Source organism: Sapajus apella, unplaced genomic scaffold (assembly GCF_009761245.1).
Source record: "Sapajus apella isolate SASKATOON/1434 unplaced genomic scaffold, GSC_monkey_1.0 scaffold137, whole genome shotgun sequence".
Classification (NCBI taxonomy): domain Eukaryota; kingdom Metazoa; phylum Chordata; class Mammalia; order Primates; family Cebidae; genus Sapajus; species Sapajus apella.
This window is the reverse complement of record NW_022437077.1, coordinates 3422050-3447711: the sequence shown is the minus strand read 5'-3', so window position 1 is coordinate 3447711 and position 25662 is coordinate 3422050. Positions and strand designations below refer to the sequence as shown.

The 25662-nt window shown below is 51.4% G+C and overlaps 1 protein-coding gene across 1 annotated transcript; it reads left to right on the top strand.

The window, feature by feature from the left end:
• The first annotated feature begins 43 nt into the window (after positions 1-43).
• On the top strand, positions 44-16388 carry MYBL2 (MYB proto-oncogene like 2). Its single transcript, XM_032263548.1, has 8 exons — positions 44-626; positions 3444-3857; positions 7180-7319; positions 10464-10563; positions 11829-11942; positions 13299-13403; positions 15111-15260; positions 15863-16388. Exons 1-8 carry the CDS (start codon positions 315-317, stop codon positions 15989-15991), a joined length of 1464 nt encoding a protein of 487 aa, XP_032119439.1. The 5' UTR covers positions 44-314; the 3' UTR covers positions 15992-16388.
• The last annotated feature ends 9274 nt before the right edge of the window (positions 16389-25662 follow it).

The following is a 25662-nucleotide window of genomic DNA, read 5'->3' as shown; positions in this document are numbered from 1 at the left end:
GCCCTTTGAGAGTTAGTTTTGTAGCATATATTCCTAAGAATAAGGCCATTCACTTACATAAACACGGTAAAGTTAAATTCAGTACAGGGAATTTAAGCTTAATTCAGGATGCTTATCTACAGTTTATATTCCATGTTTTCCTGCCCATAATGTGGTCTAGGACCAGACATTGCATTTAATTTTGAAGTAGATGGTGTGGCTAATTCTTTTGTAGAATGTTTGTCTATTTGAGTTCATTGGAGTTTCCGTCTTAGATTCAGGTTGTGTGTTATAGCTGGCAACTACTGTATAGTCTATATCTCAGTGAAATCCAAATGATGTATTCTTGTGTCTTACAGGGAAGCCTTCTGACCAGCTGGCCCTCTGGCCCTCCTACCATGAAGGAGGAGGAAAGCAGTGAGGAGGAACCTACAGCAGCCACCACTTGGAAGGAGCAGGAGCCCATCCCTACAGATCTGGATGCAGTGCGAACACCAGAGCCCTTGGAGGAATTCCCGAAGCGTGAGGACCAGGAAGGCTCCCCGCCGGAAATGAGCCTGCCCTACAAGTGGGTGGTGGAGGCTACAAATCTCCTCATCCCTGCCGTGGGTTCTAGCCTCTCTGAAGCCCTGGATTTGATTGAATCGGTATGTTGGTCGCAGCACTTCGCAGTTGCACAGAGCGCTCCTGGTAGGAAGTGCTTCTCTTGCGGGCCCACGTCCTTTTGCCCATTCTGTCGCTAACAGTTACTGACTTCATGCTGAGTGGCCAGCCCTGACTCAAGGGCTGGGGACACCAGGGTTGTCACCACGCAGTCCCTGTTCCTAGGGAGCTCCCAGTGTGTGCAGTGGGAGTTTGTGGTGGCATATGATTTCTATGTATGGCACAGGGTGGGGTGGGAAGGTTGCCCAGAGGAGGTGTCACTGCACTGAGCCCTAAAGGTTGACTGGCAGGTGACAGCACAGGACAGCGTGGTATTTGTGACATTACACATGGTTGGGCCTCCCTGAAGAGGTCCCCAGGAAGTGCCAAGGCTTGGTTCTGGTCTTGGAGTGCTGAGTGGGTTCAGGTTACTCGGAGTGGGGCAGGTATTGAGCCCCGTGTTGTGGTTACTGTGTAGGCTGTGGGGTTGTGTCCTTTGAGGAGGGCTTCTTGGTGCGACACCCCAGCTTCTGACTGCATTGGCCAGGCCTGCAGTGTAGAGTGGGGTTTGGGAGGTGAAGACCAGAGGCCTGGTCACTGGGGTGGGGAGTTCGGTACGAGGGACCGCGTTTGCCTTCCCACGTGAGTGTCTGCTGTCCTAGAACACCTACTAACTGCCGGGCTCTAAGCTTCACACAGTCTGCATGGCATCCTGTGAGGTGTGTCGTTCCTGTTTTATAGGTGAGACTGAGGCTGGGAGAGGTCAAGTGGTATACCCAGGGTTGCACAGCAAGTATGCTTGGTGGTCTTGACTGCCATGCTGTGCTCCCGCTATTACCTGATAGAGGGTTGGAGGGCCATCTGCTCAGGCCCTCTTTCACTCTAGGTCTCACCTCTTGACCCCAGTGGCTGGGACCGGAACCAGCTGCAGGGTCTGTCTGTGGTGCCTCCACCTCCAGGGGGTTTCGGAGGAGTTTGACAGGCACCAGCACATTCGTGGATTCTCAGCATAGCTCTGAGGCAAGCACTGGATGCCATCTCTCCTGCCAGCCCTGAGGGGAGTGCTAAGATGAGAGTCGATCCCTCTATGCCTGGCACACTGTGTACCACAGCATCACCTCCCTTTACCTCAGACGGTTCTGTTTCCTTTTGCTTGGCAGGCACAGCTCACTTGTATTGAGCACCCACTGATTGTCATACCTGATGCTTAATGAGTAATGACAGTACCTAACATTTGAGTGCTTGCCACATGCCAGGCCCTTCACTTGCTACCTAATGTGTGGGTTCTTCATTGGTCTTTAACAACCTGTGAGGTGGGTAGTGAGCACCCCACGCTCAGAGAGGCCAGGAGACTTGACCAGTGTCACACAGCTGGTGCCCTCTGGGAACAGCAGTCAGACCCTGCTGTCTGGCTCAACACTCAGGCTATTTCCACAATGATCTTCTTCATCTTTTGGGGGAGTTACTGCATGTGTGGAAATTCCGTCCTCCCTTCCCTGCTCTGTCCACTCCAGGTGGTCCTTGTAGGATCTACTTCTCGTCTACCAGACGTCTGCAGTGCTGGGACCACCCTGAGGTTGGGGTGTGGGCCTGAGGTCGGACCTGCCCCCAGGTGGCCTTCACCTTTGGGAGTGAACTGTCCCAGGCTCCTGTAAGTCCTGGGAACCAGAACTTGCCATTAGCACTGGGGTCCACTCAGAGGCCAGATCCCCACAGACCAAAGTGGAAGCCTCTGTGTCCAGAAGACTTTTGGTTTGTGTTGTGATTTATTGAGTAAAAGAGGGAAAACCTGGAGTGATTCATGGGCTTCTTAGAAGCTGAGTAACTTCAGGGAGACCGAATCCCCTTAGCTCATCTTCCTTGGTATGAAAGCGAAAGCTCATCATGGGTCAGGATGGCTAGTGACTTCCCTAGGAGAATTGTAGGGATTGGAAACAACTTTTGTGAGCTGCCCCAAGGAGGCACCAATGATGAGCGACATCCCATTCAATGCTCTGTATTTCATTCTGTAAAAATAATGGGCAGGTGTGGTACTGTGGTTCATGCCTATGCTCCCAGCACTTTGGGAGGATCATGTGAGCCCACGAATTCTAGACCAGCCTGGGTAACATAGCGAAGCACTGTCTATAAAAAAGCTTTTACAAAAATTAGCCAAGGCCAGGCACGGTGGCTCACACCTGAAATCCCAGCACTTTGCAGGCTGAGGTGGGTGGGTCATGAGGTCAGGAGTTTGAGACCAGCTTGGCCAATATGGTGAAATCTGTAACCCGTCTCTACTAAAAATACAAAAATTAGCTGGGTGTGGTGGCACACACCTGTAGTCCTAGCTACTTGGGAGGCTGAGGCAGGAGAACTGCTTGAACCCAGGAGGTAGAAGTTGCAGTGAGTGGAGATTACGCCACTATACTCCAGCCTGGGTGACAGAGCAAGACTTCATCTAAATAAATAAATAAATAAATAAATGAAAATAAGAAATAAATTAGCCAAGAGTCTTGGTAGATGTCTGTAGTCCCAGCTACTCAGGAGGCTGAGGTGGGAGGATCACTTGAGCCCAGGAATTCAAGCCTGCAGTGAACTGTGGTTGTGATTGTGCTACTGTACTCCAGCCTGGGCAACAGAGACCCTGTCTTTTTAAGGAAAAAAAGAATGTATGAAAATATAGATGTACAGTCATAGAAAACTCTGAGGAAATGTGTGAGATATTAATGATTAGTCCTGGGCTGTATAGGTTTATACTTGACACTTACATATTTCCCTTAATGGACAAGTCCTCTTGTATTAAAAGGAGAGTAATTGCAATTTTAACCTCCCTCCCTGGACAGGACCCCGATGCTTGGTGTGACTTGAGTAAATTTGACCTCCCTGAGGAGCCATCTGCAGAGGACAGTATCAACAACAACCTGGTGCAGCCGCAAGCGTCACATCAGCAGCAGGTCCTGCCACTCCGCCCGCCTGCTGCCCCAGTGCCCAGCGTGACCGAGTACCGCCTGGATGGCCACACCATCTCGGACCTCAGTCGGAGCAGCCGGGGCGAGCTGATCCCCATCTCCCCCAGCACTGAAGTTGGGGGCTCCGGCATTGGCACGCCGCCCTCAGTGCTCAAGCGGCAGAGGAAGAGGCGTGTGGCTCTGTCCCCTGTCACTGAGAATGGCACCAGTCTGTCTTTCCTGGATTCCTGTAACAGCCTCACCCCCAAGAGCACACCTGTTAAGACCCTGCCCTTCTCACCCTCCCAGGTGCGTGGACCCCACTCTGGCTATTTATTGGGTCGGTACAGACACCTGGTGTTCAGTGCTGGGGGCATGGGTGAGCAAACCAGACCTGGTTCTGCCCTCATGCAGTTTAGGCTCTGATAGGAAGACTAGTTAACTAAACAAGACCCAGAAATGTGAGAGGCAGGATGAAGGAGAAGGCTTATGGTACTGCATACATGTATCTAGTGTGGGCAAGTCCAGGAAGACTACCAGGAGGAGAGGAGGAAGAGGGGAATGGTGGTAACTGGGTAATGAAGGGGAAGAAAAGAACTGTTTGTTCAGTCCATTTATTGAACGTATTTCATAGCAGACTTGCTAGCATTGGGGAGCAAAGATGAAGATGACAGGGTGTCCCCAGTGCTGGGAAGACCTGGGATATAGCCAGTGCTGAGGATAGGCTTGTAATGAATTAATCAGAATAGAGTGTGGGTGGTGCCATGGTGATAGCAATTGCAAAGTCACTGAGAACTCACTGTTACAGGTGTTGCCCCTGGGTGCTCTGTTAGGCACCACAGAGCCTCAGGGGAGCCAGGGACGGGTGCCAGGGTCTCTCTGAGATAAAGTTCGTGGGAGGCACCTGGTCTTCCTGCAGAGACAGTGTCTGGGCTGGGTCTCCTTGAGCACCTTGACCAAAGGCACAGAAAAGGAAGGGCAGAGTGGAGGTGTGGAGTTCAGGGCTAGGAGTGGTGGGTGGTGCAGGGCCTTGGTGGGCTTATGTATAACCTAGGTCTTTGGCTCTCATTAGGTCTGCTCTTCTCGTCATGTTGTGGGAGAGAGCAAGGCTCTGAGGGGGCCTGGTGCAGGAGGCCACCCTGTCATCACGGGTCAGGATGGCTAGTGGCATTTTGAAAGAGACCCTGTATTGGTTTGCTCCGGCTGCTTAGCAGAGTACCACAGACTGCGTGGCTTTGACAACAAATTTAGCAGTGTTGGTTTCTTCTGAGGCCTCTCTCCTTGGCTTGTAGATGCTGGCTCATGCTGTGTTTTCACATGGTTGCCTGTGTCCTAATCTATTGTCTTTTAAAACCTCCTATTTTATAACATTGTAAGGATACCAGTTACTGGATTAGGGCCCACTCTAATGACTTTAACTTACCACTTTATTTTATTTTATTTTTTTGAGATATAGTCTCACTCTTGCTCAGGCTGGAATGCAGTGGCATGATCTCAGCTCACTGCAGTGTCCACCTCCTGGGTTGAAGCAGTGCTCCCACCTCAGGCTCCTGAGTAGCTGGGATTATAGGTGCCCGCCACCCACGCCTGGTAAAGTTTTGTTTTGTTTTTTGTTTTTTGTGTCTTTTTTTAGATGGAGTCTCGCACTGTTGCCTGGGTGGGTATGTGTGCAGTGGTGTGGTCTCAGCTTGCTGCAACCTCTGCCTCCCAGGTTCAAGTGAGTCTCCTGCCTCAGCCTCCCGAGTAGCTAGGATTACAGGCACCTGCCATCATGCCCAGCTAATTTTTTGTATTTTTAATAGAGACAGGATTTGACTATGTTGGCTAGGCTAGTCTCAAACCCCTGACCTCATGATCCGCCTGCCTCAGCCTCCCAAAGTGCCTGGATTACAGTCGTGAGCCACCTCGCCCAGCTGAAGTTTTGTGTTTTTAGTAGAGGTGGTTTAACCTTGTTTGTCGGCCTGTAACTTACCACGTTATTAATGAGACGGAGTCTTACTCTGTCTCACTCTCGGCTCCCTGTAACCTCCGCCTCTGGGGTTCAAGCAATTCTCCTGCCTCAGCCTCCCGAGTAGCTGGGATTACAGGTGCTCACCACCACGCCCGGCTAGTTTTTGTATTTTTAGTAGAGATGGAGTTTCACCATGTTGGCCAGGCCGGCCTCGAACTCCTGACCTCAGGTGATCTGCCCACCTCGTCCTCCCAAAGTGCTGGGATTGCAGGGGTGAGCCACTGTGCCCAGCCTAATTTACCCCTTTAAAGGCCCTATCTCGGCCGAGCGTGGTGGCTCACGCCTGTAATCCCAGCACTTTGGGAGGCCGAGGTGGGTGAATCACCTGAGGTCAGGAGTTCCAGACCAACCTGGCCAACATGGTGAAACCCCATCTCTTTTTCTCTTTTTTTTTTTTTTGAGACGGAGTTTCACTCATGTTACCCAGGCTGGAGTGCAATGGCGCGATCTCGGCTCACCGCAACCTCCGCCTCCTGGGTTCAGGCAATTCTCCTGCCTCAGCCTCCTGAGTAGCTGGGACTACAGATGGGCGCCACCACACCCAGCTAATTTTTTGTATTTTTAGTAGAGACGGGGCTTCACCATGTTGACCAGGATGGTCTCGATCCACCCGCCTCGGCCTCCCAAAGTGCTGGGATTACAGGCTTGAGCCACCGCACCTGGCCTGAAACCCCATCTCTAAAAAAAATAATAATAAAATAAAATGAAGTAAAAAAATAAAGGCCCTGTCTCCAAGTATTAATACAGTCCCACTCTGAGGTGCTGAGAGTTGGGACTTAAGGATGTAAATTTGAGGGAGACGCAAGTCAGCCTTTAACATGCTCCTAGTGAGGGCTGCTGGCGGGAGAAGGAAGACACTGGGGCCCTAAGCTGCTATTTGGGAAGCTCAGGATGATGGAGTACAGTGGCCGCCCTGCTCCAGAGACCCCATTTAGGGTAGAGGCCCTGAGGGTTGCAGATGGCTCTCTATTATAGCACTTTCAGGGCAGGAAGGGAAGAAAGGGTGGTGCTTCAAAGGATGGATGGATGGTGACTTAGATCTAGATATGAGTCTCACCTCTATTACTCAGCACAAGACTCAAAACCTCTAAGCCTTGGTTTTCTCATCTGTAAAAGGGGATAGTAGTGGTGCCTGTGTCTCAGGATTTGTGGGAACTAAATGAAATTATTTGTGTGAAATGCTTAGCCCCGGCAAGAGAAGGTGCTCTCTAATTGGTAACCCCTCTGCCACCAGCATCACTACAGCCATCACATGCCCTGTGCCTTCACAGGTCAGTTCAGAGCTAGTTTTATTTCTTCTGTGAAGGAGTCACTCTCCCGCAGTTGGCTTCCTGTGCTTTAACTGCCTTGTCAACACTCAAGGGTAGAGATGGCAAAAGCTAGTATTAGGGTGACAGAAGTGCAGAGGTCTATGTGAACCTGCTTGGTGGCCTCCTGCCATCGATCTGTCTCAGTCCTTGTCCTCTAGTGTCTGATGGGTCAGGAGGGGACCTCAGTGTCAGAGAGCAGATGTTCTGGGGGAGGGACTCAAGGGTCTGTCTCTTCCCATGACCCGCTGAGGCCTCAGGAGTCCACACGTAGGTTATCATTTTGTCTTGTTCCCTCTCTCTTCTTCGGCAGTTTCTGAACTTCTGGAATAAACAGGACACATTGGAGCTGGAGAGCCCCTCACTGACATCCACCCCAGTGTGTAGCCAGAAGGTGGTGGTCACCACACCACTGCACCGGGACAAGACACCCCTGCACCAGAAACATGCTGCGTGAGTGCTGCATTGCCCCCCACCTTCCTCTCCTCTCCCTCAGCAATGCCACACCATGGGCCTCAGGACCACTGGTGGAACAGTGGGGAGGGAGCACCCTTGGAATACCACTGGAGACTGTTTTAAGGAAGCCCTCTCGTTTCTGGCCACCACGATTTACCATTTTTGTCAGTATTGTCTGGGGCTCCACCTTTGCTTTTCCTCATTTGTAGTTTTTAATTTAATAGTTTCCTTTTTTGTGATCCTCCTGCCTCAGCCTCCTAAGCACCTGGCACTACAGGTGCATGCCACCATGCTCAACTAATTAAAATTTTTTAAGAGGTGAGGTCTTGCTACTTTGCTTGGGCTGGTCTTAAACTGGCCTCCAAGTGATCCTCCTGCCACAGCCTCCCAAAATGCTGGGATTATAGGTGTGAGCTACTGCACCTGGCCTGCATTTCATAATTTTCTATCTTAGGAAAAGAGATAGTCCAAATTAGCCTGAAAAACATAATCTCTTCCCCTTTGTAAGGTTTCAAGTGCAAATTTATTGTGTTTGAGCAGCCTATGTGCAGGACGAAAGTGTCCCAGTCTCTCTGTCAGGAGTGGAGGCCACATTCCTGCTGAGCTTACGGAGCACAGCGTTTTCTGTCTGGAAGCCTGTACAGGTTGCTCGCTAACCTGCTTTCATGGAGGTGCTTGTAAATAAGTTTACCTACTTGGGTCATCATGATTCTGAATTCCAGATGGAGACAGTTGCTTAACTATCTATTCCTCTGCTTAATACATTTGCTGGAGGAGGAAATCACTTTTATTTTGTGATTCAGAAATAAGCTCAGGAATTTTAGCTCTGATAATGATACATAATTTTGGGAAAAGATTTGTGAATCCCTTAGTCAGAAATCAGTCTCCAATGTCTGGCTCAGTGGCTCACTCTTACAATCCCAGCACTTGGGAGGCTGAGGTGGGAGGATCACTTGAGACTAGAGTTTAAGACCAGCTTGGGCACAACATAGGGAGACCACATCTCTACAAAAAAAAATTTTTTTTTGAGATGGAATCTCTGTGTCTTCCAGCAGGAGTGCAATGGTACGATCTTGGCTCACTGCAACCTCTGCCTCCCGGGTTCAAGCCATTCTCCTGCCTCAGCTTCCTGAGTAGCTGGGACTATGAGTGCGTACCACCATGCCTGTATTTTTAGTAGAGACAGGGTTTCACCGTGTTGGTCAGGCTGATCTTGAACTCCTGACCTCGTGATGTGCCTGCCTCGGCCTCCCAAAGTGCTGGGATTACAAGTGTGAGCCACTGTGCCTGGCCTCTCCCTGAGGGTTTTTTTTTTCTTCAAAGATGGAGTCTTTCACTGTTGCTCAGGCTGGAGTGCAATCAATGGTGCAATCTTGGCCCGCTGCAACCTCTGTTTCCCAGGTTCCAGTGATTCTCCTGCCATGGCCTCCCGAGTAGTTGGGATTTACAGGTGCCTGCCACCAAGCCTGGCTAAGTTTTGTATTTTTAGTAGAAACACAGTTTCGCCATTTTGGTCAGGCTTATCTCGAACTCCTGACCTCAGGTGATCTGCCCACCTTGGCCTCACAAATTGGTGGGATTACAGGCGTGAGCCTCTGTGCCCGGCCTCCTTGCATTTTCTAATGTGTGTATATACTCTTTTTTTGTGAAACAAGGTCTCTCTTCCTCACTCAGGCTGGAGTTCAGTGGTGCAGTCATGGCTCACTGCAGCCTCAAATTCTGGGCTTGCGTGATCTTCCTGCCACAGCCTCCTGAGTAGCTGAGACTACAGGGAACAGCACGCCTGGCTGATTTTTTAAATTTTTAGTAGAGATGGAGTTTCTCTGTGTTATCCAGGCTGTTCTTGAACTCATGGCCTCAGATGATCCTCTCATGGATTGCAGGTGTGAGCCACTGCCTTTGGCCATGTGTCATGTGTGCTCTTAGTCCTTGTTAATGCCACAAATTAGAGAGGTTCTGGAACTTTCTCATGTTTCTTAGAAATGCTGTGTCCCATCGAGATGCTTGAGTGGCTCAGATTCCCCTCTTTGAGTTGTGGTTTGAACTGTGAGATGTGTATATTTGACCTGTTGCTTATCTGTCTTCACTCTTCCTTACAGAGGGGGATCTCTGTGTCCCAGGTGGGGGATAACAAGGGTTTGGGAAGAGACTGTGGATCCTGCCTAATCTCTAGGTGCTGAGGAAGGAAGAAAAGAATGGTCTGCGCTTGTTCTAGCTTTTTATCTCCCCACGGAGTGGCTGGCCAGCTGCGGGAAGTGGAGGCGGCCAGGCCCCAGGCTGCTGTGTCTAGGAGTTGGCCTCTTCACTTGAGTCCCTGGCTACCTGGGATGTTTCTCTCATCCTTTAAATGCCCTGGTTATGCCACGAGAGTCAGCTATGGTGGCATCTCCAGTTGACTAAGGTCACGTACTAGCATAACGGCTTGTTTGTGGAAGCTGGTAGCTTCCATCAGAGCTGACATTTGACATTTGCCCACAGCCAGCTTGGCCCAGCCCTGTACCGCAAGCTCTGGTTCTCTGGGGTGTGAGGTGCCTCTTTTGATCCCCACTGCAAGGGCAGGCAGAAATCACCCATGGCGGGTCCACATCTCATAGAAGCATCTTACAGTTCTGCTTCTGGACCAGACCGTCCTGGGTTCCTCTCTGCTCTGCTGAAGGGTTCCCTCTGTGTGTCCATCACCTCAGTGAACTCTTGGGAGACCTGGGAAGATGCTGGCCTTGCCTTGTGCCCCACCTTTCCCTCATTGTGCTGCCATCATCCTGCTTACCACAGGCTCTCCAGGGAGAGCTGGTCAGGGATGGGATCTTCCTGGGTTCCCGCCTTGCTCCGTGCCCGTCATACTGTTCCTGAAGTGTGGCCATGGGCTACCTTGTTTTCTGGAAAGTCCCAAGCCTGGACCGTGACAGAGCAGCATTCTCGGCTCTCTGCCACCCCTCTGGTGCTCCTGGCCCCTCTTAGATTCTCCTGTTCCTTCTGTTTCCCCTGAGCCCCTGACTTTGACCTGCAGGGTGGGGAGAGGGATGGGAAGAGAACCTGTGCTGGGGCCAAAGGTCAGATTGGGGGAAGGTGGAGCCTGGGTAGCAGAGTGCCTGGTGTCAGCCCCTTTCTTGTCACTAATTCCCCCGCTCTGGCCCGTGGCAGGTTTGTAACCCCAGATCAGAAGTACTCCATGGACAACACTCCCCACACGCCAACCCCTTTCAAGAATGCCCTGGAGAAGTACGGACCCCTGAAGCCCCTGGTATGTGGTGTGGTCGCTGCCACAGATCTCTGCACAGTGGGGTCTCTTGGGTTCATCCAACCATGTTCAATCCACAGGACCCTTCTCTCTGAGGTCTCACTTGATTCTTCCTCCTGAGAAGAGGCAGAGATCCTGATAGTATAAATGGGGAAACGGAGGCTGTTCCTTATCACCTCCTCTGTTCCTGAGCAGCTGAATGTGCAGGCACATGCTGGAGACATGGTGGTATCCTGTCACACTCAGCCTCAGGATGGGGGAGACTGATGTGAAACATTATAGCTAAAACAGTTTCAGGCAAAGATAACACTGTGCCTGGTTCAGAGAAGTGGCAGGTTGCTGCTCTGGCCTGTCTTCTGACCAACTCCTGGTTTCCTACAGAGCACTGGAAAGCCCCTCGTGGTTATTGCCCACAGTGTGCAGGCTGCCCTTCTCCCCACTACTCTTCCCAGTTGATGGGATGGTTGTATTTTCTCTGAAAAAAGGAGTTGGCACCTTGGGCTTTCTGTAACATGCAGGCATCTTAGAAATCAGTGGAGGGTGAGAGAAAGGCATGGTTGTGGAGGCACTGGACTGTGGACAGGGTCTGCAGTGGATCCCCTGCCCTCTCTGCTGTGTGGAGCCTCCTGTGAAACCCAAGGTGGCTGGAGGCTGAGGCTCCCCTGGGCCTGCGATGGAGTCAAGCAGGCTTTCCAGGGACCCTGCGTGGCAGCTGTAATTAAAGTATGCAGGGGCTTTCTGTGGGACTCCTGAGCATTTGCTGTGCTTCGCACCTTTCACTCTTAGTAGCACTCTCCCTCCCCTGTTCTCTGCTGCCTGAAGCTGGAGAGGCCCTTGGAACCCTGAGAAAGGGAAATGGGTTTGAGAGCCCCCATTAGTGTGGAACAAAGGGTTGAGTGAGCCTGGGCTTTGAGCTGTCTGGGTCCTAATTCAGCAGCTGTGTGACTGTGGGCCAGCCTCTTGATCTCTGAGCCTCTGTTTCTACCTGAGTAAGATGACAGTTATCGCACAGGGCTATGTGAGGGTTACTATGCGTCCCTGGGCTGCTCCCAGCCATGGCAGGACCCCAGGAATCAAGGTCATCAGCTGCTTATCCAAGGCAGCAGTTAGTGGTTGTGAATTATGCATGTGAGATCAACATCCTGGCATCAGGCCTCCTTCCTGCCTTACCCAGGATAGCCCAGCTGCAGCTGGGTTGGCCCCACTGCCCCACGCACATGCAGTCTGAGTGTGGTATCTCACATGGGCTACTGCACGCCTACCCACAGCCACAGACCCCTCACCTGGAGGAGGACTTGAAGGAGGTGCTGCGCTCTGAGGCTGGCATCGAGCTCATCATCGAGGATGACATCAGGCCCGACAAGCAGAAGAGGAAGCCCGGGGTGAGTGAGGTGGGAGTGGGATAGTCCTCCGCTGCCAGCTTGGGCAGGGGAGTGTTGGAGCCGTGGCAGCGGGAGGCGTCTGGAGACAGGTAGTAGAAAGTGAGGTGCTGGGGAGAATGGGGGTGCAGCATGTCACCTTTGCCCCCCTCTCAGGGTGGTTGTTGAGGAAACTGATAAGGTAAGGCAAGGCCAGTGTCGTCTCTGGGAGCCTCCCCTGCTCCTCTTTAAAGGATTCACTCACTTACCCAACATTGTGTTCGGACCCTGCTGAAGTGGGGCTGGGCTGGATGTGGTGGATTGAGCGGCGATTAAGACCCAGATGCTAGACAGATACCCGTGACTGAATTCACAGGGTGCCAAGGGCCACAGAAAGGGAGGTCCCAAGGGAATCCTTCAGATGGAGGCAGCGGTCAGGATGAGGCAGCCAGGCGCCAGGCTGAGTGTCAGGGTGCATGAGCTGGGGGTGGGGGAATGGGTTCAGGTGAGGTGGAGTCTGCAAGGACTCCTGGGCAGGGGCAGGAAAGGGACTGTCCCAAGCCTCCATCCTATGCCAGACTCCCTTCCACTGCATCGTTCACTTTCGTGACAGTGGGCGATTTCTTCAAGTCTATTTGTATTCCTCTTTTTCCCCAGACTGCTCTCCTCAAGGGAGAGCTGGGAATGGTGGGATGTACAAGGGTGTTAGGTAAGGAGGGGAGGTGGGTGGTCAGCCAGGGTGGGACTTACTCGGGCTGGCACCCCGTGTGCAGGTGGAGAGATCTTGGCTCCTCACCTCGAGGGCACTCCCTGGCCTCTCCTTGGTGGGGATGGTGGTTCTGAGCCGTGGCAGCTGCTGCTGGGTGGAGGGGGCTGTGGTTCTCAGAGTCCCTCCCTGGTATTGGAGCAGACCCTGGACCTACTTATGTGAGGTGCAGGGTTAGGGATGGGGCATTCCTTCCTTGTATTAAGCATTTGTAGAGGGGCTTGTCCCGAGGGGTTTATGCTTCCATAAACCTGTGGGTGGTATATTAGGTGTTATTGGGATGATTCTCTGCTGGACTGTTTGAGGGGCTGTGTGTGGTCCATTTGGGGTGAGGGCAGGTCACTTTGGTGGAGGCTCATACTGTGTTCCTGCTCACAGTTGCAGCACCTGGCAGGACAGGATCTACCCTGGGCACAGTTTGTAATGGGGCATGGGGCCTAACTTTCCCAGTGCCCCCATTCTTCTCACAGCGGATCCCCACTAGCTGGGACTTGCTGAAAGTCTGCACTGCAGCAGGGCCTGGTTTTGTGACCATCCATGGCCATGACCATCAAGGTGCTGATCATGGGAATCCTGACACCCACCCTAACCCCCTCCTATCTCCCAACCTCCAGGTGCGTCGGAGCCCCGTCAAGAAAGTCCGGAAGTCTCTGGCTCTTGACATTATGGATGAGGATGTGAAGCTGATGATGTCCACACTGCCCAAGGCTCTGTCGTTGGTAAGGGTTCAGCCACCCCCACCCCACTCCAGAGCTGCTCCCAGGAGGATGAGGTCTCCTTGGAAGCCTTCTGCCCTTGGAACTGTTGAGTTTTGTAGAGGACCCTTGAGGTGGAGTTAGTCTGTGCTTCTCCAACTGGGCTTCCGGAACACTGGGCTCTGCAGGGAGGGTGGGTCTGGGCACCCACTCCTGGCTTTAGTCAGCAGCTCTGCTTGTCTCTCACAGAAGGTTTTGTTTGGCAAGAGTTGAGTGGCTAGGATATATTTAAAACCCATGGTTCTGGGTTTCCAGCACCCTCCTTTGCATTCTGTTCATGAGAGTGACCCTAGAGAGGGTCAGTGAGGTCAGTGATGTGTCTTTTTTTTTGAGACAGAGTTTTGCTCTTGTTGCCCAGGCCAGAATGCAATGGCATGATCTTGGCTCACTGCAACCTCTGCCTCCCAGGTTCAAACGGTTTTCCTGCCTCAGCCTCCCAAGTAGCTGGGATTACAGGCATGTGCCACCATGCCCGGCTAATTTTGTATTTTTAGTAGAGACGAGGTTTCTCCATGTTGGTCAGGCTGGGCTTGAATTCCTGACCTGAGGTGATCCATCCACCTCAGCCTCCCAAAGTGCAGGTGTGAGCCACAGCACCTGGCCTAGTGATGTGTCTTAAGGCACAGCCAGGAACTTGGGCACATCTTCCCTGGGATGGGTGCCCTTTGGCCCCCAGGCCAGTGCACTCGCTGTGCCAGGTGCTACAGTCAGGTCGACTTCAGGAAGGTGGCTGTTGCTTGTGCAGAGCCTGAGTCGGCAGAAGCTATGCTGTGCTGCTGATCCCTCTGCCCACAATGGGGTGAGCTGGCTCGCCCTGGCTCAGAGTGGGGAGGCAGTGAGAGGCACGGCGGCGTCATGAACAGAGGTTAAGCGCTGCCTGATCTTCCAAGTAGACTGCTGCCCTCACGGTCCTTGCAGAGAAACCTTGGCCTGGCCAGGGATCCCTGACAGGCTGGGGACTTATGTGCGCTGCAGCCAGATTACTACAAAGAAAGAAGTCACTGCAGGAGGTGAAGAGCACAGATTGAGAGTCAGGTGGGCCTGGGTTTGAGTTCTGACACCATCACTGCTCTTTGGGATCTTTCAGGTTCCCTGAGCCCATTTTTTGCCTATAAAAGGGATGCCAAGCCTAAGTCAGGAAGGCCCAGTGCCAAGCAGAGCAGAGAGCCTGGGAGATGCTTCATGCAACTCTGCTGTGCTTGGGGTGGAAGCCACATCTTGATGATGCTTGTGGATGTTTCTGCGCCCAGGAAAACTAGGAGCAACCTTGGCTTCTCCTGAGGCTTCATGTGGTAAAGGCATCATTTATTATTGAGTATGTTATTACTCAATAATGCTCAGTAATAATCTACATTTATTGATTATGTTATTACGGCCTGGGGGCTGCATGGCACCTATCCCAGGGCTCATGTGCCCCCAAGTACCTGACTGTGTCTTAAGACATAACTGAATCAGGCTCTGAAATGCACACAGGTGTTTTTTTTTTTTTTACTTGATTTTGTTTTTTTTTTTAAAGACCTTTAGAGCAGGATTAAGTTCTTTAGAAAAGTGTGTATCCTCTTCTAGGTCCCAGCAACCAGGTGGTGGTGCTGGGGTGGGATTATCGGGTTTTTCCTTCCCTCTACCAGTTTGTGGCAAAAAGGTGACTCTTTGACTGGGTTTTGGTTTCAGCCGACAACTGCCCCTTCAAGCTCCTCCAGCCTCACCCTATCAGGTATCAAAGAAGACAACAGCCTGCTCAACCAGGGCTTCTTGCAGGCCAAGCCTGAGAAGGCAGCAGTGGCCCAGAAGCCCCGAAGCCATTTCTCGACACCTGCCCCTGTGAGTGCCGGCCATCCCTGGGGGTCCTGCAGTGCCGGCCTTCTTAGCTCAGGGCCATTGTCTAGACTGTTCTCTGCCTGGATGCTTTTCCTGCTACCTTCCTGTGGCTGCCTTTGCTTAATTTACTCTTCTCTCAGTCTCAATGCCATTTCCTTGGGGAAGCCTTCCCTGACCCCACAAACCGTAGAGACACCCAGCGGTTCTCTCTTTTATGCCTGTGTTTCACTTGTTACTAAGCATTATCTTTGTATTTGGTTTGCTTAGTGCATGCCTGCCTTCAGGCAGGGGCCGTCTTCAGGCTGCTGACCCATCTCACTACTCCTCCTGGCTGTGGCTTCTCCTTGAGATGCTGGTGCTGTGTTTGGCAGGTGGGGGGGCAGTACATGGCCATGTGTCCTTGTCCAGCCTCCTGCTTTTCAGCTGAGGAAGCCCACAGCGAGGGAGTGGCTTATCCAGGGTCACCAGGAATCTGGAGAGAGAATAAGAAGGCTCTGGCTTCTGGGAAGGGAGTCTCGACTCCACCCTTCCCTGGCCAGGGTCACTAGGGTCTGTTGGGAGTACATAGTCCCTGCCTGGGTGGTGACCTTCTTGTCTCCTCCCAGATGTCCAGTGCCTGGAAGACAGTGGCCTGCGGGGGGACCAGGGACCAGCTCTTCATGCAAGAGAAAGCCCGGCAGCTCCTGGGCCGCCTGAAGCCCAGCCACACATCTCGGACCCTCATCTTGTCCTGAGGTGCTGGGGCGGGTCACGAGCCCATTCTCATGTTTACAGGGGTTGGGGGTGCAGAGGGGGTCTGTGAATTTGAGTGTCACTCAGGTGACCTCCTGCAGGGAGCCTTCTGCCACCAGCCCCTCCCCAGACTCTCAGGTGGAGGCAACAAGGCCGTGTGCTGCCCTGTCGCCAAGCCCAGCTCTGGGCAGCTCCTGGTGCTAACAGCAAAGCCCCACACCCAGGCCTGCGTGTTCCCTCCCAAAGGCCACAGGGAGCCCAGTCAGCTTCTCCCAAGCCCAGGTCAGGCCTGGCCTCATCTCAGACCCTGCTTAGGATTGGGGGCGTGGCCAGGGGTGCTCCTGTGCTCAACCGCAGTTGGTGCATTTTTTTGGAAGAATAAAATTGCCTTTCTCTTTGTGCTGGTCTGGACTCTACCTCTGTCCTGGGCCCTGCCCGTGGTTCCCTGGTGGCCCATGGGCCCTTTCTGGGATGTTGGGACCTGGATGCTCATCCTTAGAGGCCAGCCTTATCTGCACAGCCCAGGCCTGGGCCTTTGACCCTGTTCCCGCCAAGGGGCCCAGTGATCCTTGAGCAATTTCTCTCATCCCTGCATCCAGTGGGCATCTCTGCGAAGCTATGAGTACTCTTGGCCATGGGGTGGGGTGGCAGTGGGCAGAGACTAGGGGCAGAGGAGGACAATGGGTTGGTACATTAGGGCTTTGTCTGGCCCTTGCCTCAGTGGGCAAGGCTGAGCAGGAGGGTGGGACAGGCCAGAGCCTCTACCCTTGTGGCCCTAAATCCTTAATTGTGGTAGCAGTTACAGAGCACAGTGCTTGGCAGGTGGTTGGGAAGAGCCACTGGGGATTAAAGCAGGGAAGATGCCAAGTTCAAGAAGGTTTAAATGAGGAAGTGAGGTTTTCAGCAGCCGGTTTCATGGGACAGACACATGGCCATCCCTATGAGCTCAGGTTGAGCGGACTTGGGGCATGTCCTCACCTGGGGCAAAAGATGTGGCCAACTCAAGGGATGGGGACTGAGTTAATTAGGGTGCCAGGGTTCTGGTGTGTCTGGCCTCAGACACATCCCTCTCTCCCTCTGGAGCTGCCACCTAGGGTCCCCCTACCCCCATCCATCCATACCCAGTCATGCCATGCTTGATCCTGGCAGTGTCCCAGTTCTTGCTCTAAAGCCAAGGAGGGGCGGGGGCTTGGCGCTTCCCACCCTGTACACCACAGCCCATGTGGCTGGGCCTTATGCTTTTGCAGGTTCCATGGATGAACCATACCTAACTCATGCCCTGAGCTTTTGTGATTTGTCAGCCTGGAGCCTGTCTCCTCCCCAGCTTCTTTTCCAGGTTCTGTCATTGGCTGTTCCCTACAGGCCTTGGTCACCCACCCACCCGCAGGGCTGTCAGCATTGGTGGATGACCTGTGTCCCACAGTGAGGATGGGGACAGCATTGCCTTGTCTCCCAGAGCGTACACGAAGACTCTGTGGAACAACTTTGTCACACTCAAATGCAGCGCGTTGCAGGCTAATATGCAAGTTCCTGGGCCCTCTGAACTTGGGGTGGCACTTGGGGTGGAGCCTGGAGAAAGGGATTTTTTTTGAGACAGTTTCGCTCTTGTTACCCAGGCTGGAGTGCAATGGCGCGATCTCGGCTCACCGCAACCTCCGCCTCCTGGGTTCAGGCAATTCTCCTGCCTCAGCCTCCTGAGTAGCTGGGATTACAGGCACGCGCCACCATGCCCAGCTAATGTTTTGTATTTTTAGTAGAGACGGGGTTTCACCATGTTGACCAGGATGGTCTCGATCTCTTGACCTCGTGATCCACCCACCTCGGCCTCCCACAGTGCTGGGATTACAGGCTTGAGCCACTGCGCCCGGCCTGGAGAAAGGGATTTTTAAGTGCCACCAGTGGGTGATGCACATGCAGGGTGTCTGCTGGATACGCTTGGAGCTGACTGGCCTGTGGGCCTCCAGGGACTTGTACCCCATGCCTCTCCTGCCTGAGGTTTTGCTCATTCTCAGGGGCTGCCATAAAGCCCTTTCCTGTCCTGGAGGGAGGAGGCTGTAGAGAACAGAGCGGCTATGGGTAACTGCAAGCTTAACACACCGTCCTCACCTAAGTTCTGAGCACTCGAGTTGTTCTTTGGTTCATTCATTAAATAAATATTTACTAGGCCAAGTGTGGTGTCTGACGTCTGTAATCTCAACACTTTGGGAGGCCATGGTGGGCAAATTGAGTCCAGGAGTTCGAGACCAGCTTGGGCAACATGGTGAAATCATGTCTCTACTAAAAAAAAAAAAAAAATAATTATATATATATACAAAAAATTAGCTGGGCATGGTGGCATGTACCTTTAGTCCCAGCTACTCAGGAGGCTGAGGTGGGAGAATCACCTGAGTCTAGGAGGTCGAGGCTGCAGTGAGCTGAGATCATGCCACTGTATTCTGGCCTGGACAACCAGAGTGAGACCCTGTCTAAAAAAAAAAAAACACACTTATTGAGGGTCCTTCCAACCCTACCCCACATGCCAGTTCTAGTGCTGAAGATACCACAGTTAAAGGACAGAAACCAGGCCAGGTGTGGTGGCTCATGCCTGTAATTTTGGGAGGCTGAGGTGGGAGGATCATTTGAGCCCGGGAGTTTGGGACCATCCTGGGCAACATGGTGAAACTCTATCTCTACAAAAGTTTTAAGACCAGGCCGAGTGTGGTGGCTTACACCTGCATGTAATCCCAGTACTTTGGGAGGTGGAGGTGGGTGGATCACGAAGTTAGGAGATACAGACCATTACCTACTAAAAATACAAAAAATTAGCTGGGTGTGGTGGTGGCACGTGCCTGTAGTCCCAGCTACTCGAGAGGCTGAGGCAGGAGAATCACTTGAACCCGGGAGGCGGAGTTTGCAGTGAGTCTGAGATTGTGTCACTGTGAGACTCTCAGAGCACTTTAGCTGAGCCTGACGGTACACACCTGCAGTCCCAGCTACTCAGGAAACTGAGGTGGGAGGACTTCTTGAGCTGTGGTTGTGCCTCTCTACTCAGCCTGGTGACAGAGCAAGACTCTATCTCAGAAATCAGAAACCACCTTATTCTCATGGAGCTTAAATTCTACAGAGCAGACAGATATAAACAAACCAATCAATATAAAATGTGTCAGAGGGAACACGAACTTTGAAGTGAAAGTGAAGCAGGGGGTACCATGAGGCCAGTCATCTGCTCAGAGAAAGTGGGAAGAGTCAAATTTGACACAGCTCCTGGCCACCATGGGGACAATGAGGGAGAGCCCACGTGGAAGGAGATCGATTGCCACTCAGGCGGTGCTGGGGCCCAGCTGCTGTTTGATCATGAGTTTGGGGACCATGGTCATGAGGATTGATCCAGGCCTGGTGTTTCCAGGCTGGTGTGGCAAGCATGAGGGAGTTGCCCAAATAGTGCTGAGGGGCAGAGGGCCTGAGTTCAGGATGGGAGTACAGGAGTGGGGGTGTTCTGGTTGAGACTCCAGACATGTGAGTAAGGCCACCCTAAACCATCCAGCCTCACCTGATCTGGCCCAGACTGGAGGAACTGCGCAGCTCATCAGTCAGAATAATAAGTCAGTATTGCTTTAAGCCCCTAAGATTGAGGATTGTTTGTTACACAGCAGAAGCTGACTGATACAGATGCTGGCATGGGGAACTGGGACACGTGTACTTGTGTGGTTAATTTGGTAAAGTGTTCTGCTTCTCAGAGTAAGGCAGGGACTGGGGCAGGAGCAGTCTAAAAGCCTGTTTTGATTTGCCAGGAATAGTTTGGGAGTCTGAATTAGCCCCCCCCCCCTTTTTTTTTTTTTGGAGACAGAGTTTCCCTCTTGTTGCCCAGGCTGGAGTGCGATGGTGTGATCTTGGCTTACCGCAACCTCTGCCTCCGGGTTCAAGCGATTCTCCTGCCTCAGCCTCCTGAGTAGGTGGGATTACAGGCATGTGCCACCATGCCTGGCTAATTTTGTATTTTTAGTAGAGATAGGATTTCTCCATATTGGTCAGGCTGGTCTCAAACTCCTTACCTCAGGTGGTCTGCTCGCCTCAGCCTCCCAAAGTGCTGGGATTACAGGTGTGAGCCACCACACCCGGCCTAAGTAGCTACATTCTCAGCAGACCCTGGTGTATCATTGAGGAAAATGAACACTGAGCCATGGGCTCAACAAGGCTGGGGGGAAGCAGGAGACTAGGGTTCCTGAACTTTGCTGGAAATGAGTGGGGTGAAGGATTCTGGAGTTCAAAGCCATTATGACCTTTGTGTCTTGATTGTTCTCCAGAATAGAAGGCACTGGGGAGAGACGGGCCTCATGGCTTCTGGCAGGCTCTCCCAGGTCCTCCTGGCAGTCCTGGATAGAGCTCTTACTTTGGATCAGACAGACCTGGATGTAAACCCAGCTTAGCTCTTAGGAGCTGTATATCTCTTCACTGCACTAAGCCTTGGCTCCTTGACTATAAAATAGGGAGAATCCTTCAGCTTCAGACTTATTGAAAGGAATGGGGAGAACATGGTGCAGACCCGGTGCTCAGATAACATGGGCTCCTAGCATGTTATTAGTACGTTTTTACATGTTAGTTTCTCATTTCTTTGTTATACACATACCCTGCAAAGGAGAAATTAGCGCCCACATTTCAGGTGAGTGCTGGGAGGGAAGATGGTAGGTAGTGGTTAAGTTAGGACTTGAGCCCAGTCTTGGACAGCAAGTCTGGCACTTTAATATGCCCCATTCCATGCCATCCTCTGTGTCATACTGTTACGGGATCTTTGGGGTGTCACTTTTCTGCCCGAAAACCTCTGTGGCTGGTGGCACCTTTACCTGAGTTCTTGTCCTGTGTCCAGGAGGTATGCAGACAAGTGGAAGGTGAACAAGATTAAGAGGTTTATTGAGTGTTGCAACAGTTCACAAGAGACCCAAAATGAGTAGCTTCTCTCTGTAGGCAGGTCGTCTCTGGAGTGTTCAACTTTCAGCAGAGGAGGCCCTTGGGAAAGAAGGTTGCTCCTCTCTGCTATTGTTTGTCCCATTATCTCTAGTTATCGGCAGAGAGGGTAGCTCCTCTCTGCAGCTGGTCATCCCTTCCTCTCTCTATCCTTTTTCCTGCTCTGGCTGAGACAGGGGCTTTTATAGACCTAAGAGGGGGTGAAGTGCATGCTGATTGCTCCATGCATGGCCATGGGCAGCAGGGAGGGGGCACCACAAGTCCCCACTCCAGTCCTGGGGACTGGCAGCCAGTTCCCAGACTTCAGGCCAGGAGTGGCCTCACCGGGGACCCACCCCTTTCTGCCCAGGAATCTGACTCTGCCATTCATGGCCCCTTTAACCCACTCCCAGATCGAAGCAGGTGCTGGGAGAAGAGAGAGTCCAGGCAGTTGGAGCAGACACCCCTGAGCCTGCAGGGATGGGGAGCCTTCCCAGCCCGAGAATGCAGGCTGCAGAGATGCCCAGGTCCTGCACCTGGGAGGGCTGCCCTGCTCACTTGTTAGGGGCTCCTGCTAGTCCCCAGCTCCTGCTTGCTTTGTGGAGCAGGAGGCCCAAGTCTGCAGCTGCCAGTTGGGTGGCTGCAGCTGCACCCAGGCAGGCGGATCCTGCCTGCTCTCGGCCCCCCTAAGAACCCAAGGAGGCTGCGTCCACAGCTGCGGCTTGGGTAGCTGCAGCCCCGCCCAAGAGGGCAGGGTTCCTGCCTTCTCTGTGCAGCAGGAGGTCTGGGTCTGCCGCCGAGATTTGGGCAGCAGTAGCGGCACCTGGGAGCACCTGGATCCATGGAATGTGCAGCTCCCACTGTGCTTCCCTGTCACAGGTGCCTCCCTGCCACAGGTGCCTCCCTGCTGCAGTCCATGTGATGGCAGCAGCCACTGCCAATACCTGTCAGCCAGGAAAGGAGTATGGTGCCATGGAAAAAAACAAGCATTAGATAGAGGTTCAGCTGTTAAAATGTTTCCATTGGAGTGCAACGTTCAAACAGAAGAGTGCGTGAATCCAAGTGGATGCGGATGTGTTTTCACAACCAGCACCCAGATCAAACAACAGAACAAGAACAGCACTGGAAACCCCCTCTCCACCCACGAAGGGTAACTGCCACCCTGATGTCAAACACCAGGTTTACTTTACCTTTTTTTCATTAAATACTGGGTCAACAGAATTTCACATTATGTGAGATTCATCCAAGTAGATCTGGGTAGTTATCATTTGTTTATTCTCATGATCATTTTGTTTTATTTATTTTATATATTTTACATTCTAATTTTAATTTATATATATTTTTTATTGTTTTAATTTTATACATGGTCTTATTCCGTCACCTGGGCTGAAGTATAGTGATGTGATTTAGGCTCACCGCATCCTTGAAATCCTGGGCTCGAGTGATCCTCCCACCTCAGGTGTCCCGAGTAGGTAACTACAGGTGCACCACCATGCTCAACTAATTTTTAATTTTTTTGTAGGGGGAGGGTCTCACTGTGTTGCCCAGGTTGGTCTTGGACTCATGGGCTCCTAAAATGCTGGGATGAATTGCAGGCATGAGCCACCACACCTGGCCCATTTTATTTTTAATTGACAAATAATTGTATATGTTTATGGGGTATGATGTGATGTTTTGATATATTTATAGATACACACATAGTAGAATGATTAAATAAAGCTAATTAACATATCCATCACCTCACATACTTATTTTTTTGTGATGACACCATTTAAAGTCTACTCAATTTTGAAATATATAATATTGTTTAGTTTTTCCTTGTGAGACTTCCACAATTTACTCATTATCTCAAGGGACATGTGGATTGCTTCCAGACTGGCTATTACAAATAGCGCAATTATGCACATCTCATCCTCATGCTTTGGTGAACTCTCGTGCACATCTGGTTTATAAATATCTAGGAGTGTAATTGCTGGGGATGGATTCAGTTAGGCCACTTGCCACGCGCAAACTTTGTGAACCAAGGCGCGTTATTAAGCTTTTTTTTGAGACAGAGTTCTGCTCTGTTGCCCAGGCTGGAGTGCCGTGGCGCAATCTTGGCTCACTGTAACCTCTGCCTCCAGGGTTCAAGTGATTCTCCTGCCTCAGTCTTCCAAGTAGCTGGGATTACAGGTGTGCACCACCACACCCAGCTAATTTTTTTGTATTTTTAGTAGAGATGGGGTTTCAGCATGTTGGCCAAGCTGGTCTCAAACTCCTGATCATAGGTGATTCACCCGCCTTGGCCTCCCCAAGTGCTGGAATTACAGGTGTGAGCCACTGTTATTTAGTTTTTCTGAAACTCACTTTTCATATCTGTATATCGGAAATAAAAACACTTGCCCCTGAGTGTTGTGGCCTGGACTCAATATAATTATTTCAGCAAGGCACCTGACCTGAATATCGTTCTTTCTCTCTTTTCTCCTTCCTCTGCCAGCCAGAGCACCTTCTGCCCCAAGACACAGCTTTCCCATGATAGTCTCTTTGCCAGCAACCCTCAACATGAACCTGCAAAGCTTGCCTGCTGCCCAGGGTTGGTAGGGTTGCCTTTCCCCACTGCCTATTGGCCAGCTCTCCTTTGGGAGCTAGGCGGATATCTTCAGAATACTCAACAGAATGCTCCAGGCTGCCCCTACATAGTGACAGACGTCAGCTGTATCTTGCTCCGTCTTGGCAGAGCCCCTGTGGGCAGGGCTTCCACTCAGACTCCCTCCCTTATGGCCTGATTCAGGGTGTTTCAGGAAGAGTAAGTTTTTCCTGGTCCTATGGCTTATAGACATATATTCTCCACATCACTTAATTCCCCTATTCCCTGTATGTCAGTTCTCTAGTTCATGCACTTCATTAATCACTGTCATCCAGAATTTTTTTGCTTCCCAAGAAATCTTTGTTTAATACTTCATGGAAACCGTTGAAGGGGCCAGCTGGGTGGCAAAGTTATGATTACTTAAAAAAATACTAGCAGCCTAGGCAACATAGTAAGACCCCCATCTCTACAAAAAGTAGAAAAATTAGCCAGTTATGGTGGCTCATGCCTGTGGTCTCAGCTACTTGGTAGGCTTAGACGAGAGGATCGCTTGGGCCTAAGAGGTTGAGGCTGCAGGGAGCTATGATCGTGCCACTGCACTCCAGCCTGGGTGACAGAGTGAGGACCCTGTCCTAACAAAAAACACAAACTTAGCAGTTAAGATTTCCTCCTGAAAAACTTTCAAAAGACAAAAGGTCTTCTATCTGCTGTTTAAAAATATATAGCTTAGATTTTGAACAGATAACATATTCACACATATTCCCATGTAAAAGATACTAAAGAGTCAATAGGAAAGAAAGGCTCTCTTTCTGGCCCCATAGTCACCCTGTTGCCTTCCTTGGAGGCAGCCAATATTAGTTTCGTTTTCTTTTTTTTTTTCTTTCTTTTTTTGAGATGGAGTTTCGTTCTTGTTGCCCAGGCTGAAGTGCAGGGGTGTGATCTTGGCTCACTGCAACCTCTGTCTCCTGGGTTCAAGCGGTTCTACCTCAGCCTCCTGAGTAGCTGGGATTACAGGCATGCACCACCATGCCCAGCTAATTTTGTATTTTTAGTAGAGACAAGGTTTCTCCATGTTGGTCAGGCTGGTCTCGAACTCCCGACCTCAGGTGATCTACCTGCCTTGGCCTTCCAAAGTGCTGGGATTACAGGTGTGAGCCACCACGCCCAGCTGCCAATATTAGTTTCTAGTGAAGAGGTAAGCACATTTTTTCTATAAGGCAACAGGTTGAGAAGACATTTCAGGCTTTGTGGGCAGACCTCCATTCTAGAGTATCCTTCAAGAAGCCGGGCGCGGTGGCTCACGCCTATAATCCTAGCACTTTGGGAGGCCGAGGTGGGTGGATCACCTGAGGTCACGAGTTCAAGACCAGCCTGGCCATCATGGTGAAACCCCATCTTAAAAACAAAAACAAAAACAAACCAGAGTATCCTTCAAGAGAAATTATATGCAAAAACAAGAACGTACATATTCACGTCTTCTCCCGTGACTCTCCCCAAATGGTGGCATACTATACAGACTGCTCTGGACTTGGTTTTTTTTTTTTTTTTTGAGACGGAGTTTTGCTCTTGTTACCCAGGCTGGAGTGCAATGGCGCGATCTCGGCTCACCGCAACCTCCGCCTCCTGGGTTCAGGCAATTCTCCTGCCTCAGCCTCCTGAGCAGCTGGGATTACAGGCATGCGCCACCATGCCCAGCTGATTTTTTGTATTGTTAGTAGAGACGGGGTTTCACCATGTTGACCCCGATGGTCTCGATCTCTTAACCTCGTGATCCACCCGCCTCAGCCTCCCAAAGTGCTGGGATTACAGGCGCGAGCCACCGCGCCCGGCTGTACTTGGTTTTTATCAGTTAAACTACAGGTTGGCAAACCATGGCCCACCAGCCAAGGCCAGCCCACCACCTGTTGCTGTAAGTCATTTTATTGGAACCTCTGCTCATTTGTTTACATATTGTCTGTGGCTGCTCTCGTGTTGCAGTGGCAGGGCCGAGTAGTTGCAACACAGACCGCATGGCTGGCAAAGGCTAAAATATTTACTATCTGGCCTTTTACAGAAAAAGTTTGCTGACCTCTGAGCTCAACAGTGTCTCAAGCCTTCCATATCAGCACAGAACGAGCTTCCTCACTTTTTTTTCAAGGTGGCGTACTATTCTGTTGTATGGCTGCAGTATAACTTTTTTTTTTTTTT